Source organism: Salmo salar, chromosome ssa09 (genome assembly GCF_905237065.1).
Source record: "Salmo salar chromosome ssa09, Ssal_v3.1, whole genome shotgun sequence".
Taxonomy (NCBI): domain Eukaryota; kingdom Metazoa; phylum Chordata; class Actinopteri; order Salmoniformes; family Salmonidae; genus Salmo; species Salmo salar.
The window spans coordinates 119,630,818-119,649,691 of record NC_059450.1 but is presented as its reverse complement, the minus strand read 5'-3'; the positions used below and the strand labels follow the sequence as shown (position 1 = coordinate 119,649,691).

General features: G+C 44.9%; 1 protein-coding gene across 3 annotated transcripts in view; it reads right to left on the bottom strand.

The window, feature by feature from the left end:
- The window catches only part of LOC106612653 (rap1 GTPase-activating protein 2), a 95,210-nt gene that overhangs the window by 65,021 nt on the left and 11,315 nt on the right, over positions 1 to 18,874 (bottom strand). For all 3 annotated transcript variants that reach the window (XM_014214031.2, XM_014214029.2, XM_045724417.1), the window contains exon 2: positions 16,758 to 16,793. In XM_014214031.2, coding sequence (XP_014069506.1) covers positions 16,758 to 16,793 — 36 coding nt within the window. The remainder of the gene's footprint in view (positions 1 to 16,757; positions 16,794 to 18,874) is intronic.

Here is an 18,874-nt window from a genome sequence, read left to right as displayed (position 1 = left end):
ACACACACACACACACACACACACACACACACACACACACACACACACACACACACACACACGACATCCTCCTGGGCCCAAGCCAAGGGATATAAGAGCAATCTCTGTTCTCTCTCCATTCTCTCTTTCTCTCTCCCTCTCCGTTCTCACCTTCCCCACTCGCCGATATCTACCTCTTTCAGTTCTGCTCTGAATCGTAAAGGGCCGTTTGCTGGCTGGCTGGAACCACTTCATCACTCTCACAGTGCCTCACCTCAACCCAGACAACCATTAGGACCCCTGCTCTGCTGCGGAGTGCTAACAGCACTGCCTGTCTGACACCCCATCCATCATGGGTCAATCGGTGCCCTCTGTAGCCAGGCAATGGGATGGAAACCTCTGGAGACACAAATCTCAAATGATGCCCTATTCCCAGACATAGTAGTGGACTACTTTGGACCAGACTACTTTATGGGGAAACGGGTCGTCCTTAGAGAGCAGCCTCTGTGTCATCAGGGCCAAAGCATGGATCTGTGACCTCACAAGGTCTCAATTTCTGCACAGGAATATGAGGCAAAGGTTCACCAATCCCCTTCATACAACCTTCCAAGGCACCAGTTGATTAATCTACACAAGCAAAGAAAATCGAATCAAATGATATTTGTCACATGCTTCCTAAACAACAGGTGAAATGCTTAGTTACGGGCCTTTCCCAACAGTGCAGAGAGAAAAATATAGAAAAAAGAATAACTGGGAATAAATAAACAATGATAGTTTGGCTGTATACCCAGGGTACCAGTACCGAGTCGATGCGCAGTGGTAAGAGGTAATTGAGGTAGATATGTACATATAGGCAGGGATAAAGTGACTAGACAACAGGATAGATAATAAACACTAGCAGCAGCGTATGTTATGAGTCAAAACGGTTAGTGCGAAGACGGTCAATGCAGATAGTCCAGGTAGCTATTTGGTTAACTACAATATTTATCAGTCTTATGGCTTGGGGGTAGAATCTGGTCAGGGTCCTGTTGGTTCCAGACTTGGTGCATCGGTACCGCTTGCTGTGCAGTAGCAGAGAGAACAGTCTATGAATTGGGTGGCTGGAGTCTTTGATAATTTTTAAGGCCTTCCTCTGACACCGTCTGGTATAGAGGTCCTGGATGGCAGGGAGCTGGGCCCCAGTGATGTACTGGGCCGTACGGTGTTGATGTGAGCCATGTCCAGCATTTCATGCTACAGATGTGAGTGCATTTAGACAGGTTGCCTTGGCGTTCTTAAGCCCATTGACTATGGTGGTCTGCTTGAAACATGTAGATATTACAGACTGGTTGAAAATGTCAGTGAAGCCACCCGCCAGCTGTTCAGCGCATGCTCTGAGTACGCATCCTGGTAATCCGTCTGACCCCGCGGCCTTGCGAATGTTAACCTGTTTAAAGGTGAGATCACACAGTCGCCTGGAACCGCTGTCGCTCTCGGGGGCCCATATGTGAAAATGGAGAGAGACGCAAAGGAAGATGAAACTGAAAACAGGTCTCTGACAAGTGTCAAATGAAGATCTGTAAAAAAACAAAAGGAGAATAAAAACATTATATTTGCCATTAAGGAGACGCTTCCATCCAAAGCGACTTACGGTCATGCGTGCATACATTTCATCTATCTGTGGTCCTGGGAATCGAACCGACTATCCTGCCATTGTCAGCACCGTGCTCTACCAACTGAGCTACAGAGGAGGAAAGGATGACTACAATACAAATCTATGAGGAATAACAAACACCGTTTCTATGAGGCGCAGTGGTTGCCATGTCGTCTAATCAGAATGTATTTAGCTCATCCCCATCGCTTGCCTTGCTGCTGTCTAGCTCTGAGGCCTTCTAACATAACTGATGCTCTCACTCCTCGACATGGAAGAGGAGTCAGCTTCTACCTCCAAACACACACACACACATGTAGACGGACAAATACAAATGCAGGAGGCTGCTGTCACGTTCATTGGGGAGGACGAGCCAGTGATATAATGGCTGGAGCGGAATGATTGGTATGGTATCAAATACATCAAACACGTGGTTTCTATGTGTTTGACGCCATTCTATTTCATCCATGTTGACCGTTATTATGAGCCGTCCTCCTCTCAGCAGCCTCCTGTGACGCACACACACACATACCTCTTCTTCCTTTCCTCTATGTCTGAATTGAATAGCTTAAGAGCTGTTTTGTTCTGCGACAGTGAGCCCAGTCAGTCCGTCTCCCCTTTTCTTTCTTCCTCCCTCTGGGCCAAAATGTCATTTATTACATTTGTGTCATAAATCAATTTCCTGGTTCTCATTCTATTTGTTGAGAGGGATGGCCGAGCCAGAGCTGACAGCGGGGGTTAACCGTTCGCTCACCCTGGTTCTCGGAGCCAGACACTAGGATGGGAGGAGAGAAGGAGGAGAGAAGGAGGAGAGAAAACAGAGAGCGGGAGGAAGGGAGGAAGAGAGCAAGGGGGCGAGGGACAGAGAGAAAGAGAGAGAGAGAGAGAGAGAGAGAGAGAGACAAAATGTACAGAGGGGGGACAAAACACACAGTCAACACGACTATTTGATTTCCCACACAACTGCTATTAGCCTACCTCGCTTCTGAAACCCTACTGAAAAGCTCTATACAACAGTATACAAAACTAAACCACTAGTGTTCCATCCATAGCAGTGTGTCAACAAATCTAAACATCCACTGTTACAGCAGAGTAAGAACAGCAGTAAGGGGGAAACATCCCCAGGTGTGGATATTAATATGGGGGAGAAATTATTCCTCCTTTTAGAGTTACTTTTTTGGAGCTTAGCTAGGCAGACTTTCTCCGCCGTCTCTGATGCACAAAATGGAATGGGCACCGTTTTAATAGATTTTCGACAAGTAATTTATGAATTCAGATAAGAAACAGAGCTGTGTGTCCCATCTCTCTTGGAGTCAGTGTGAATTCTGCGGGAGTGTGTGTGTGTGTGTGTGTGAGAGAGAGAGAGAGATAAAGGTATTGAGAGAAAGATATTGCTGTGTGTGTGTGTGTGTATGTGTGAGAGAGAGAGCGATAAAGGTATTGAGAGAAAGATATTGCTGTGTGTGTGTGTGTGTGTGTATGTGTATGTGTGAATAAGAGATAAAGGTATTGAGAGAAAGAAATTGCTGTGTATTTGTGCAGGTGTTTGTCTTACGTGCACATACTGTACCATGTATTCAGTTCTAAACTACTGTCTTCATACATGATACACACTGACAATAAAAGAACATTCAACATGATATCTACACATCACCAGACATACACACTTGATAGAAGATCTGTTGATCATGTGGGTCTCCTGGTACGGGGCCAAGGCCCAGTCAAACTTCACAGCTCTCTATATGTCTCAGTGTCACAGCTGTGTGAGCTCAGCCGATGCCAGCCCAGCACAGCCCAGCACAGCCGAGCACTTCCCATCCCCAACATACAAGTCTCTCTCTCTCTCTCTGTCTCTCCCTGTCTCTCTCTCTCTGTCTGTCTCTGTCTGTCTCTCTGTCTGTCTGTCTCTCTCTGTCTCTATCTCTCATCATTCTCTCTCTCTCCCTCTCACTATCTATCTTCTTTGTCCCCATCTGTCCTATTCTGTAAAAGGTACTCCATCACCACGTCTCTTCCCCTGTGTCTCCATCTCTCTTTAAGCCTTTTCACTCCTTTTCAGATGCTAAAGCCCGTCTCAAGGGGAGCAGAAGAAAGGGCAGCCGTAGGGCTGAGAGAAGGAAGGCTTTCTTTCCTCTTTTTGTCTGGACGTTCAATCACTGTGAAGTAACTTTGTCTCTTTGCTGTTATCGTGGCCTCACTATCTCTCGTTCTCTGAGCTCTTCTCTCTTTTATCTCTGGTTGAGGCTTAACATGCTGCTTGGACGTGCATTTGTTACCACACAGCTCCCCGCTTCCTCAACGCTCGTTTCCAACAGCAACAGTGGCTGACTTTGTTGAAAGGAACGAGCCATTTAAAAACACTGTGAGGAGGATACAGTGCACAGACAGACAGACAGACTGAGCACACAGAGACAGACAACAGACACTCAGTATCGAAATCAAAAGTGAAGGGTCTGATTTCTGTTTTATAGGAGATTGAATCTAACAGGATATCAAAATACCTAGGCCCACAGTACAGCTGTATATGCTTTCAACTAATAAAAGATCATTGTTTATTTAGCCATTTGGTATAACTATTCCCTGATTTCTTGCCATCTTCACAAAGCTATAATACAGAACTTATAACACATGGTCAAATACATGTGTGTCAACTGTACTGTATGAAGCGTTTTGATGTGCTTGTCTGGTATGTCGACCGGCTCAAGAGCCTCCACTGTGATCTCTAATGTACACAATGAAGAGGACACATGAAAGAGAGGGGGAAAAGAAAAACACTCCTCCCTACGTCTCATCTCTCCCTCTCTTTCTCCCACCCACACCACCTCTTTGTGTGTGTGTGTGTGTGTGTGTGTGTGTGTGTGTGTGTGTGTGTGTGTGTGTGTGTGTGTGTGTGTGTGTGTGTGTGTGTGTGTGAGTAGGGTGGTGTTTCCATTTAGCCCATGCATGTGTGTATTTACCCTGACGTCTCAGCCATTGGACACAGAGGAGAGGCTGGCTCTCAATGGGCCAGGGGCCACTTTATGGGCCCTTTAAAAGCCCCATTAAAACCAAGGGGCCAGTTGGTGCCCTTATCAGAGCGTCAGCACCCAGCAAGTGTGGAAGTGAAGGAGTAAATATTTGTTCAAAAGAGGCAGCTGATCCAGTGAAGGTTTTAGGCTGAGGAGAGGGAGTTCACCGTAACAGGTGATCCGGTGTGTGTATGTGTGTCTGTGTGTGCGGGAGTGAGTGAGTGTGTTGTTGTATGGTGGTGATTCTATCACCAGGCAGTGAGCCTAACCTTCAGGGAGATGTTCATGTCATCAGAGACTGCAGCTCTCTACCTAGAAGATCCGGCAAATACAAACCCTGTGCCTTACAACAGATATAGTAATATACAAATCAGCCTAGCCACTCTTCTCTCTTCAGCTCCAGTACGAGACCAATCCGTCACTGAGTGAACGGATGGCATACACAGACAGACATAGTGAATAGGTTATCCAGTTGTTACCTCAAAAGGGGTCAATACTTTTAAACGTCAAACAGATTACGTAAGCACATTATAAAACTCCCTGTAGCACAATCTGCTGCTCCGTCCATGACCCTTCAGCAACCTCTCCCCATGGTAACTAATGCACTCCGGAACACAGATTAGAACGTTCTGTAGTCGCCATGGAACCCCAGATCCGATCTCCATGGTTATGGGGGGCAGAGGAAGATCCCTCAGGTGATGAACATGTGACGATAAGGGTTTTTAGTCTGTCCTGTTACCGTGGCAACAGGCTCAGCCTCCCCCCGGCTCCTTGGTTTAAGACGCGTTGCTCCAGAGATATTATTACGTCTCAAAACGAAGTCAGTCAGAGCATCGGAGAGGATCACCAAGAGAAAGGATCTTTCGCACAGAGCAATTAGAAGATCGAGGATGGTGTATCCTTCTTCAGTCATCTTTGCTATGTGTCACGCAGGCTAAATTTCACGGAAACAAAAGGAACTTTTGACCAAATGGAAAACGTCTTTGTTCAATTCCGTGGTTGTGAGGACAACATTTCTTAACACCTTGGATAAATCTCAGATATTTGGAATTGATTACATGTACCGTAGGCGCGATCAAGCACTTCCTGTTCCACAAACAAATCAGCACCAACCAACACTGCTGCCTGGTATAACAGGTATATAGGCCTCAGAGACAATTTATGCTTGATCCAAAAATGCGGTCGGAGACTCTGTATGGATGGTGTGACCCAATTGTGGAGCCTCCGGAAGCATGCAGAGGACAAATTGAGCTCTGTACCACGCCTCTCCACATAGCTCCGCATTGACATGATTGCTTGATGTTAGGTGAGGGCGGGAGATCCTGTATAAACACAAACTCACTTCTTTCACAACAGCTCTGCAGCGCATCGGCAAAGCACAAAAAGTATGAATGCACCGGACTTCTGCAGTGGCTGAATCATCGTAAATGCTGCACGACCAATGAGGACGTCGGATTGACCATGCAGCGCCTTTATGCAGATAATACAGTCTTATACTCAGCTGGCCCCTCCCCGGATTTTGTGTTAAACGCTCTACAACCAAGCTTTCTTATTGTCCAGCAAGCTTTCTCTACCCTTAACCTTGTTCTGAACACTTCTAAAACAAAGGTCATGTGATTTGGTAAGAGGAATGCCCCTCTTCCCACAGGTGTGATTACTACCTCTGAGGGTTTAGAGCTTGAGGTAATCACCTCATACAAGTACTTGGGAGTATGGCTAGAAAGTGCACTGTCCTTCTCTCAGCACATATCAAAGCTGCAGGCTAAGGTTAAATCTAGACTTGGTTTCCTCTATCGTAATCGCTCCTCTTTCACCCCAGCTGCCAAACTAACCCTGATTCAGATGACCATCCTACCCATGCTAGATTACGGAGAAATAATTTATAGATCAGCAGGTAAGGGTGCTCTCGAGCGGCTAGATGTTCTTTACCAGTCGGCCATCAGATTTTCCACCAATGCTCCTTATCCTCAATGGGCTAGGTGGGACGCTTGCGTCCCACCTACTCAACAGCCAGTGTAATCCCGTGGCGCGATATTCAAATACCTCAAAAATGCAAAAACTTCAATTTTTCAAACATATGACTATTTTACACCATTTTAACCTCTTAGGGCTAGGGGGCAGTATTTACACGGCCGGATAAAAAACGTACCTGATTTAATCTGGTTACTACTCCTACCCAGTAACTAGAATATGCATATACGTATTAGATATGGATAGAAAACACCCTAACGTTTCTAAAACTGTTTGAATGGTGTCTGTGAGTATAACAGAACTCATATAGCAGGCAAAAACCTGAGAGATTCCTTTACAGGAAGTTGCCTGTCTGACCATTTATTGGCTTTCTTTGACATCTCTTTCCAAAACAAAGGATCTCTGCGGTAACGTGACACTTCCCACGGCTCCCATAGGCTCTCAGAGCCCGGGAAAAAGCTGAATGTCGTCATTCCAGCCCCAGGCTGAAACACATTATCGCCTTTGTCAAGTGGCCGATCAGGGGACAGTGGGCTTAGGCGCGTGCACTGGTCGCCCCCGTCTTTCTTTCTTTTTCCTCTATTTACCGAAACGCAGATTCCCGGTCGGAATATTATCGCTTTTTTACGAGATAAATTGCATAAAAATTGATTTTAAACAGCGGTTGACATGCTTCGAAGTACGGTAATGGATTATTTAGAAATGTTTTGTCACGAAATGCGCCATGCTCGTAACCCTGATTTACCATTTCGGATAGTGTCTTGAACGCACGAACAAAACGCCGCTGTTTGGATATAACGATGGATTATTTGGGACCAAACCAACATTTGTTATTGAAGTAGAAGTCCTGGGAGTGCATTCTGACGAAGAACAGCAAAGGTAATAACATTTTTGTTATAGTAAATCTGATTTTGGTGAAGGCTAAACTTGCTGGGTGTCTAAATAGCTAGCCCGTGATGGCTGGGCTATGTACTTAGAATATTGCAAAATGTGCTTTCACCAAAAAGCTATTTTAAAATCGGACATATCGAGTGCATAGAGGAGTTCTGTATCTATAATTCTTAAAATAATTGTTATGCTTTTTGTGAACGTTTATCGTGAGTAATTTAGTAAATTGTTAGTAAATTCCCCGGAAGTTTGCGGGGGGTATGCTAGTTCTGAACGTCACATGCTAATGTAAAAAGCTGGTTTTTGATATAAATATGAACTTGATTGAACAAAACATGCATGTATTGTATAACATAATGTCCTAGGGTTGTCATCTGATGAAGATCATCAAAGGTTAGTGCTGCATTTAGCTGTGGTTTGGGTTTATGTGACATTATATGCTAGCTTGAAAAATGGGTGTCTGATTATTTCTGGCTGGGTACTCTGCTGACATAATCTAATGTTTTGCTTTCGTTGTAAAAAAATCTAAATATTCCATTACCGTACTTCGAAGCATGTCAACCGCTGTTTAAAATCAATTTTTCTCGTAAAAAAGCGATAATATTCCGACCGGGAAATAGTTTTTTATTACAAAGAGAGTGAAAGTAAAAGCATGCTATCCCCTCATGCACGAGCCTCAGTCTAATGGCCCTCTGATAGAGCACTTGCCAAACGCGCTAATGTGTTTCAGCCTGGGGATGGAATTACATCGTTCAGCTTTTTCCCGCCTTCTGAGAGCCCATGGGAGCCGTAGGAAGTGTCACGTCATGCCAGAGATCCCCTGTATTTGTTAGAGATGATCAAGGAGGGCAAGAAATGGTCAGACAGGCCACTTCCTGTAAGGAATCTTCTCAGGTTTTGGCCTGCCAAATGAGTTCTGTTATACTCACAGACACCATTCAAACAGTTTTAGAAACGTTAGGGTGTTTTCTATCCATATCTAATAAGTATATGCATATTCTAGTTACTGGGCAGGAGTAGTAACCAGATTAAATCGGGTACGTTTTTTATCCGGCCGTGCAAATACTGCCCCCTAGCCCCAACAGGTTATAGGACACATCACTGCACTCTATACTCTTCTGTAAACTGGTAATCTCTGTATACCCGTTGCAAGACCCACTGGTTGATGCTTATTTATAAAACCCTCTTAGGCCTCACTCCCCCCTCTCTGAGATACCTACTGCAGCCCTCATCCTCCACATACAACACCCGTTCTGCCAGACACATTCTGTTAAAGGTCCCCAAAGCACACACATCCCTGGGTCGCTCCTCTTTTCAGTTTGCTGCAGCTAGCGACTGGAACAAGCTGCAAAAAAACACTCAAACTGGACAGTTTTATCTCAGTTTTATGTCAATCGCTTCAAAGACTCCATCGTGGACAGTCTTACTGACACCGTTGTGGCTGCTTTGCGTGATGTATTGTTGTCTCTACCTTCTTGCCATTTCTGCTGTTGTCTGTGCCCAATAATGTTTGTACCCTGTTTTGTGCTGTAATGTAGGATATGTAAACATATAAAAGTGGCATTGTTTAAAGTGGCTAGTGATACATTACATCAAGATGGCAAGATGCAGTAGATGGTATAGAGTACAGTATATACATATATGTTGTTATGTTGTCATGTGTTGCTGCCATGCTATGTTGTTATCTTAGGTCTCTCTTTATGTAGTGTTGTGGTGTCTCTCCTGTCGTGATGTATGTTTTGTCCTATATTTTTATTTTATTTTTAATTTTTAATTTCAGCCCCCGTCCCCGCAGGAGGCCTTTTGGCTTTTGGAAGGCCCCCATTGTAAATAGGAATTTGTTCTTAACTGACTTGCCAAGTTAAATAAAGGTTAAATAAAATAAATAAATAAAGAATAATGCCCAGGAGTTGAGAACCAAGGACACACCTCCCTCTAGTGGTGAGATGAGAAAGAACAGGGGGAAATGCGTTGTTTCTCCTCAATACAAGACTGGAAATACATTGACTCACTCTCCTCTGGTTCTCCCCAGTGGGCAAAACATATATGACACGTTGAGGGCAGCGACAGACTAATACTGTAGGTCACTAAACGAAAAGAGGGCTAAAAGGCAAATGCGATTCAGAGGGTGAGCTTGGTTAACAGAGAATTCATGTGAAAACATGTGTTCAGTTCAATTAAAATAGCATTGGACTGGTTACGGCTTGTATAGTAACACCCTCTTGAAGGAAGCTGAGGGAAACAGCAGCTAGGGGTGAAACAGCTGTAGACAGAGCAGTAGCCTAACTTGAGATATAACCGTATCTAATGTGCAAACCTTCTGTTTACGTCAACGCATTACTGCACTGATACTGATCTCAAAGCGGGACTTAGCCCTTAATACACAACAGTCTTACATTTGACATCAGAACAGTAGTTCGCAGACGGGAGCCAACGTGATTACACACCGTTGGTTTCTGCAGTGCGTGCTGTAACATTAGCCATCTGTGAGCAGAAAGGCCTTGCGTTCAGCGTGTTCTCTGTCTTGCTGTGGGAAGTGGGGTGGAGGAGCGAAAGAACGTCCATCCTGAGGTTAAAGGACGGGCGCGGCACTATCACTTCCTATAAAGGGATGGGTGTGGTACAATCACTTCCTTCACGAAAAACCCATCAACTCTCAGAATCAGTTCTCAACCTATTTCTCACTCAGCCTCCGCATGACCCGTAATAACACTTCCTTAAATCGGACGGCGAGTTACTTTCACAACATACCGTACAACACAGCCAAGAGACGTTTACAGGAAGAAGGAGACCCTCTCTTGCAAGAGAGAAGACCAAACAAGCACAGGTAGACCTACGCTCGTTTACCCAGCCCTCCTGAAAATTAAGGCTTTCCAAAAAAAACAGCAGAGAGTAAATGCCACGCTCCAAAAATAGCTTCCACTGAAGCTTGTAGACAGTTAACATTTCCACCTGGGCAAAAAGTGATGAAACATACATGACTTCCTCTCAGATAGATAATAGATCCGGTGTCGGTTCCATTGTGTGAGTCATTTTTTATAATCTGTCTCTGATTCTTAAAGATGGTTAACATTTCTACCAGCGCAAATGGGTTAATTAGCAAAAAACATCTCCTCTCAGATAATAAAATGGGTAATGAAGGGAAGGTCACATGGTGAATTGTGAACCAGGCATCCAAAGGCCCAGAGCCAGACATGTTACCCCTGCTCCAAGAAAACTAGCTCACATGCAGAGGCACACATCACATCTCCCTATAGGATCCACATCTGCACAGTCAGTCACAGAGAGAGAGAGAGAGAGAGAGGTGGGGAGAAAGGGAGGGGAAGAGGGAGTGAGAGAGAGGGAGATGGAGAGGAGAGAGACAGGGAGATGGCAAGGGGGAGAGGGGGACAGAGAGAGGGGGAGGAGAGAGACGGAGAGAGGTGGAGAAAAAGGGAGGGGCGAGGGAGGGTGAAAGGGAGAGATGGAGGGGGAGAGGAGATGGAGAGAGACGGGGAGATGGAAAGGGGGATAGAGGGGGGAGGAGAGAGAGACAGGAGAAAAGGGAATATGGTGCCTTTGAGACGCAGCTTATGTCCACACATCAGACATGGAAGTCCTTGTTAGTCTCAATACCGTAACTATAGTGTAAACATTTCAACCCAAAATTACTTTCTGAGAAACGTGAGAACCAGACACGTGAGAAAAGAGAACAGAGAACTGTTACCACATAAAAAAAACATGAACCTATGAAAACTATTGATAAAAAACGAATGATTATAAAAATGCTCTTTAATGACACCTGGAGACAAGAAAAAGCCACTGGGAACTTTCACCTGTCGACAGACAGACGTGTGCTCAGAAACCAGAGAAGCACGTTTATATAAGGACTGGGGAGTGGTACGTACTACGGGCCTTTTCTCCGTGTTCCACAAGAAAAAATGACTCAGGTCAAACACCGTCCTCAGAAAAAAAGACACTAACAGACAAAAGAAAAGGAAAACGCAGACAAAGGAAGGAGAGAGGACTCACCACATTTACAGGCAGAGAAAGGAGCGAGGACTCACCACATTTACAGGCAGAGAAAGGAGAGAGGACTCACCACATTTACAGGCAGAGAAAGGAGAGAGGACTCACCACATTTACAGACAGAGAAAGGAGAGAGGACTCACCACATTTACAGGCAGAGAAAGGAGTGAGGACTCACCACATTTACAGACAGAGAAAGGAGAGAGAGGACTCACCACATTTACAGACAGAAAGGAGAGAGGACTCACCGCATTTACAGGCAGAGAAAGGAGAGAGGACTCACCACATTTACAGACAGAGAAAGGAGAGAGAGGACTCACCACATTTACAGACAGAAAGGAGAGAGGACTCACCACATTTACAGACAGAGAAAGGAGAGAGGACTCACCACATTTACAGACAGAAAGGAGAGAGGACTCACCACATTTACAGACAGAGAAAGGAGAGAGGACTCACCACATTTACAGACAGAGAAAGGAGAGAGAGGACTCACCACATTTACAGACAGAGAAAGGAGAGAGAGGACTCACCACATTTACAGGCAGAGAAAGGAGAGAGAGGACTCACCACATTTACAGGCAGAGAAAGGAGAGAGAGGACTCACCACATTTACAGGCAGAGAAAGGAGAGAGAGGACTCACCACATTTACAGGCAGAGAAAGGAGAGAGAGGACTCACCACATTTACAGGCAGAGAAAGGAGAGAGAGGACTCACCACATTTACAGACAGAGAAAGGAGAGAGCACTCACCACATTTTGCGAGGCATCTTTGCTCGGTGCGAGTTACCCGACCTTCACTCCTCCTCTCAACCCTCTGTCCTCCCTATCCCCCCATAAACACACACACACTCAGTCCTGACTATGGCGTTATTAATGAGGTGGTGTGCTTTTGGTGCAAATTGAATGCAGAGAGCTCACTTTGTAGTGGCAGGGGAGCGAGGGTGAGAGAAAGGAGGGAGAGAGGGGGGAGGGAGTTGTTGCCAGCCTCTCATATCCCCAGGAGCATCGCCCACTTGGTCCATCAGCAAATCCACACTGACCTGCTCTGACATGCAAGTAAGCCAACACACACACACACACACACACACACACACACACACACACACACACACACACACACACACACACACACACACACACACACACACACACACACACACACACACACACACACACACACACACACACACTAACACATACAGTACTAAATAGGCTTTGACTGTCCAGAATTTGTTTAATGATTTCAGAGAAATGGGCAAGCGCACAAAAAATCGAATAATTCCACACAAAAACACACATACCCAGGGCTCTAATGAGGGCTGTGAGAGAGGGGGAGAGGTACAGCACTACAGCAGCCTGTGAACAACAGACACCTGCAGCCAGCTGCTTTGAAGTTCCCCCTCTCCCTCCCACTCCCTCCACCACGGCCCCCTGTTCTCTCACCAACATGACCTCGCTTGGAGGGGCCTTCGACAGACAGACACACACAGACTCGCAACCCAGCAGCCCAACAACCCAGCCAGCCAGTTGGCCAGCACTAGTCAGTACTGTTACAGCAGGAGCATGGCCCACAGTCACGACTACCTCATTCATATTCAGGCCCACTCCAAACAGCATAATACACTCGGACCGCCACAGACTAAACAGATAGGCAACAGGCCAACCTTATTTAGCATATCCTGTGTGGGGCGGCATGTTAAAATACACCTTGTGTGCGTCCCAAATGGTGCCCTATTCCCTACATAGTGCACTACTTTTGACCAGAGGGCTGTGGTAGTGCACTATAAGTAGTGCACTATGTAGGGAAATAGGGTTCCATTTGGAAGGTAGCCCTTGATTTGGAGGTCTCTAATGGATCACAGAGCAGGGTACACTCCTTTTTAACTCCACCTCCTGTTGCTACTCAACATCAAGGTGACAGAGACAGTGGAAAGGGTAGATGTATAAATGAGAGGATAAGGAAGAGAAAGAGAAGAAGAGAGAAACAAATAATTGATGAGAGTGTTTATTTGTGCATGGCAGTGAACTCGGTCATCCCATGGGTGGCTATGAATAGCTATGAGGGTTGTGAGGCAGAATCCGAATACATGTTCTTGTCCAACGGGAGACTAACCCAGACTAACACATCTCTAGCACATCTCTACCGCAAAACATCTCTACCGCAAAATCCTCCTCTGATTGCTATGGTAACCTCTATTACAGGGGTGGGCAAACTTTTTGGCTCGATGGCCACATCGGGATTTCAAAATTCACAGATATTCAGGAACCGATTTGTCTGTCAAAATGAATTGCGGTCCAGAAAGAGGGCAGTTATTTGAAAATATATAGGTCCATTACAATTTCTATAAATATATAGGTCCATTACAATTTCTATAAATATATAGGTCCATTATAATTTATATAAATATATAGGTCCATTACAATTTCTATAAATATATAGGTACATTACAATTTCTATAAATATATAGGTCCATTACAATTTCTAGAAATATAGGTCCATTACAATTTCTATAAATATAGGTCCATTATAATTTATATAAATATATAGGTCCATTACAATTTCTATAAATATATAGGTACATTACAATTTCTATAAATATATAGGTCCATTATAATTTATATAAATATATAGGTCCATTATAAGTAATATAAATATATAGGTCCATTATAATTTATATAAATATACTGTTAGGTCCTTTCTATCTAGTTTCAGATGTTGAAGTGGCCTTGAGTGTTTTTTTTAACCCATAATAATCATTCCCACACAAAAAAGGAATATACAGTACATTATTGACCTTTCTTTAATAAGTCACCATTGAGACCAGCGTGTCTTTTACAAGGGAGCCCTGAATATACAATTTCAGAAAATACAAGATACACTGTATATAACCTCAGCAAAAAAATAAACGTCCCTTTTTCAGGACCCTGTCTTTCAAAGATAATTCATAAAAATCCAAATAACTTCACAGATCTTCATTGTAAAGGGTTTAAACACTGTTTCCCATGCATGTTCAATGAACCATGGATAATTAATGAACATGCACCTGTGGAACAGTCGATAAGACACTAACAGCTTACAGATGGTAGGCAATTAAGGTCACAGTTATGAAAACTTAGGACACTAAAGAGGCCTTTTTACTGACTCTGAAAAACACCAAAAGAAAGATACCCAGGTTCCCTGCTCATCTGTGTGAATGTGCCTTAGTCATGCTGCAAGGAGGCACAAGGACTGCAGATGTGGCCAGGGCAATAAATTGCAATGTCCGTACTGTGAGACGCCTAAGACAGCGCTACAGGAAGACAGGACAGACAGCTGATCGTCCTCGCAGTGGCAGACCACGTGTAACAACACCTGCACAGGATCGGTACATCCGAACAGCACACCTGCGGGACAGGTACAGGATGGCAACAACAACTGCCCGAGTTACACCAGGAACGCACAATCCCTCCATCAGTGCTCAGACTGCCCACAATAGGCTGAGAGAGGCTGGACTGAGGGCTTGTAGGCCTGTTGTAAGGCAGGTCCTCACCAGAAATCACCGGCAACAACATCGCCTATGGGCACAAACCCACCGTCGCTGGACCAGACAGGACTGGCAAAACGTGCCCTTCACTGACGAGTCGCGGTTTTGTCTCACAAGGGGTGATGGTCAGATTCGCGTTTATCGTTGAAGGAATGAGCGTTACACCGAGGCCTGTACTCTGGAGTGGGATCGATTTTGAGGTGGAGGGTCCGTCATGGTCTGGGGCGGTGTGTCACAGCATCATTGGAATGAGCTTGTTGTCATTGCAGGTAATCTCAACGCTGTGCATTACTAGGAAGACATCCTCCTCCCTCATGTGGTACCCTTCCTGCAGGCTCATCCTGACATGACCCTCCAGCATGACAATGCCACCAGCCATACTGCTCGTTCTGTGCGTGATTTCCTGCAAGACAGGAATGTCAGTGTTCTGCCATGGCCAGCGAAGAGCCTGGATCTCAATCCCATTGAGCACGTCTGGGACCTGTTGGATCGGAGGGTGAGGGCTAGGGCCATTCCCCCCAGAAATGTCCGGGAACTTGCAGGTGCCTTGGTGGGGTAATATCTCACAGCAAGAACCAGCAAATCTGGTGCAGTCCATGAGGAGGAGATGCACTGCAGTACTTAATGCAGCTGGTGGCCACACCAGATACTGACTGTTACTCTTGATTTTGACCCCCCCCTTTGTTCAGGGACACATTACTCAATTTCTGTTAGTCACATGTCTGTGGAACTTGTTCAGTTTGTCTCAGTTGTTGAATCTTGTTATATTCATACAAATATTTACATATGTTAAGTTTGTTGAAAATATACGCAGTTGACAGTGAGAGGACGTTTCTTTTTTTTGCTGAGTTTATATATATATATATATATACACACATTTTTTTACTCAAACCTCCTGCAGTCCGGATTGAATGGGCCACCCATGCCCTATTAGCAAGACTCCCCAAACCAGTCCTCCTCCACTCAGGTAGACACATACACACACACAGTGGCCCAGTCTGTGTGTGCCTGTCTGCCTGCTATGCTCATCATAACGGGAGAGACGGCTAGGTAAATGGGGAAGTCAGTCAGCAAGTCTGAAATCGCTTCCTAACCCTTTCCCTCAGCTCTGTTGGGTCAAGCCCTTATTCCAATATGTGGAGCCAACCATGGAGGAGGTTGGAAGGACTAAGAGAGGAGCTTCACACAGTCCTGAACTCTAATGCTGGGAAAGCATGGCTGTCACTAATCACACTTGGAGTGTGCCAGCATTTCTCCGCCAACCCCCGCATTTTTAGGCAAGCATGTGCTCTTGGTGCCCAAGCTCTCTCTCTCTCTCTCTCTTCTTACATTTACATCATTTAACAGACGCTCTTATCCAGTGAGTTCATAAATGTTCATACTTTTTTCATACTGTTCCCCCGTGGGAATCAAACCCACAACCCTGGCATTGCAAGCGCCATGCTCTACCAACTAAGCCACACGGGACCTTCTTCTCTTTCTCCTCCTCTCTGCTTTTCTCGCTCTCCCCCTCCTTTTAACGCTCTCTGTGAATGCAGATGTTCTGCGACAGCCTCTGCATCACAGTTTATGAACTCCCACAGGGCAGTCAGCGAAAGGGGGAAAACAGTTGCATAAAGGGAAGGTAGAATAGATACAGTACATGACTGTGGATAGATAAATAAATAGTGTATAGATCAGTGGAGATGAAATCACAGAGGGCCACGGGGCCTTCGGCTCCTCTAAGCTCAGTGTCAATGGAACACTTACCGGCCTTTCAGAGCTGCGATTGTGGACTTGTCAATCCTAGAGAGGGAGAAAGAGAGAGAAAAAAGAAAAAGAAAGAAAGAAAGAAAGAAAGAGAGAAAGAAAGAAAGAGAGAAAGAGAGAAGGAGAGAAGGAGAGACAGAGAGACAGAGAGAGGGGGTTAGGGGAGAGGGGAGAGGGGGGAGAGAGAGGGAGGTTACTGGTCATGAAACAAAATATGATGTTTTATATGTTATCAGTTAATTATGTGGCGCTAACAGGCTTCCTTCCAATGTAATAGATTAAATAACTAGTGTTGTAAAAATATGCATTTTAGATGCATGGAGTTCAAACGCGAACACATTTACGGGCCAGTCAACAAGAATGAACTCTGAGCGGATTCCAATAACAGACATACATAAACCATCCACAACATTTACATCTATATTAGAAAGCTTTAAAAACAGCCATTCACCCCCTACTGCTCACACAATGACTATGGCTGGCTCTAGTTGTTGGACCTTTTAAAGAGCAGTTGTTATCGTACTCTGTTCACTTCAGTCCCAGACTCCGCTGATTAAAATAGAAATCGACAAAGAAAATAGGAGTTTCAAAATGTTCTATAAGGAAACACCGAAAAAACAAACGATTGACAGATTTTAATGATGGTTAACGATTTAAAACCACTGCCTGTTACTTTGATCATTCTAAAGGCTGAAAATCACTTTGGTTTTACATTGTAAAAACAAATAAGATAAAACATATATATTTGGTAGTGATGTTGGTGGGCATTGTGTTTTGTCTGTGTGTGGTGAACCCTGCATAATGCCATCATAGACATGAGTGGACACCTCTCACAACCATGAATGACCTTCATGACAACTGACCTGAAACTGTCAAGACTCCTAGTACAGTACACCTATGCTCCCTAACTACAAGCCCTATGTCACTTAGCCTAGTAGTATCTATGCATCCCAAATGGTACCATATTCCCTACATAGTGCACTCTGTAGGTAATCGGATGCCATTTGATGTCTATTCCAGCTTCCTTGTCATCTCAGACATGAACAAATATGAGTTGAATGTTGTCCAGTGCTTTGAATATCATCACAATCTTTCTGGATGCTTCTATGAATGGCCTCTGTGATAATCATCATCACTGGTCAACAATAACCATAAACCCCCAGTAAGAGGCATCACAGTGTGGTCATTCTATTCTATATTCACTGGCTGTGTACCATGAGGCTGAGGGACAATGATGCAGGCTTTATTGGGCTGTATCTCTGGATGGATAGTGAGGGGAAGTGGCCCTGCCCTGAACACAAAGCTAATACATACACCAACTCAAGAACATTGTCTGATAAGAAGCCTGCACACACCCTGTGACTACATCTCTCCATATGGTGTGTGTGTGTGCGTGTGCGTGTGTGCGTGTGTGCGTGTGTGTGTGTGTGTGTGTGAGTGTGTGTGTGGGCATGTGCCTTACTATAAATACACAGAGATGCAGTGGAAAGGAGGTACTCCTCCATCAAAAACAACATTGTGTCTCAGCACCACAGATGGCATGGATGATTAATGCCTATGATATTTGCCTCTCCTCCACTAACTCTCCTTATGCTACCTCTTCTTCTCCTCCCTCATTACTTTCTCACCATCCTTCACCATCTGATGGTACTGACACCTCCCTCCCTCCCTCCCTCAATCTCTCTCGAATGTCCAGCCTGATCTTCAGAAATGACACCACAACAGCAGACTGGCATAGACCTGGCAGGCCACAGATTCCTGTGTTCCCAGCTCTAGAGCAACAGTAGAAAGCTGTAGCTTAGCAAAAATCCGAACAGCCATTACTTGAGAGTGGATGCAGTAATTCATTTCAGCACCTTTCAACCTCTGCTGGGTTTACTGTAGTCAACACCGTGCCTGCTTAGCAGCAGCCAGCCAGTTTCAGCGTGAGGAAGTGGTTTGAGTGTATTAAATGATTGACTACATGGTGGGTTGACAGCATCAATGCAGTAAACATTGAGGTGAGCTGAGAGAGGGCAGTTCACCAGCTGTCTTTCTACACTGTCTCATGGTCTCTTTACAGCGGTGTTTCCCAACCCTGGTCCTCCGGCTCACCCAACAGAACACATTTCCTTTGT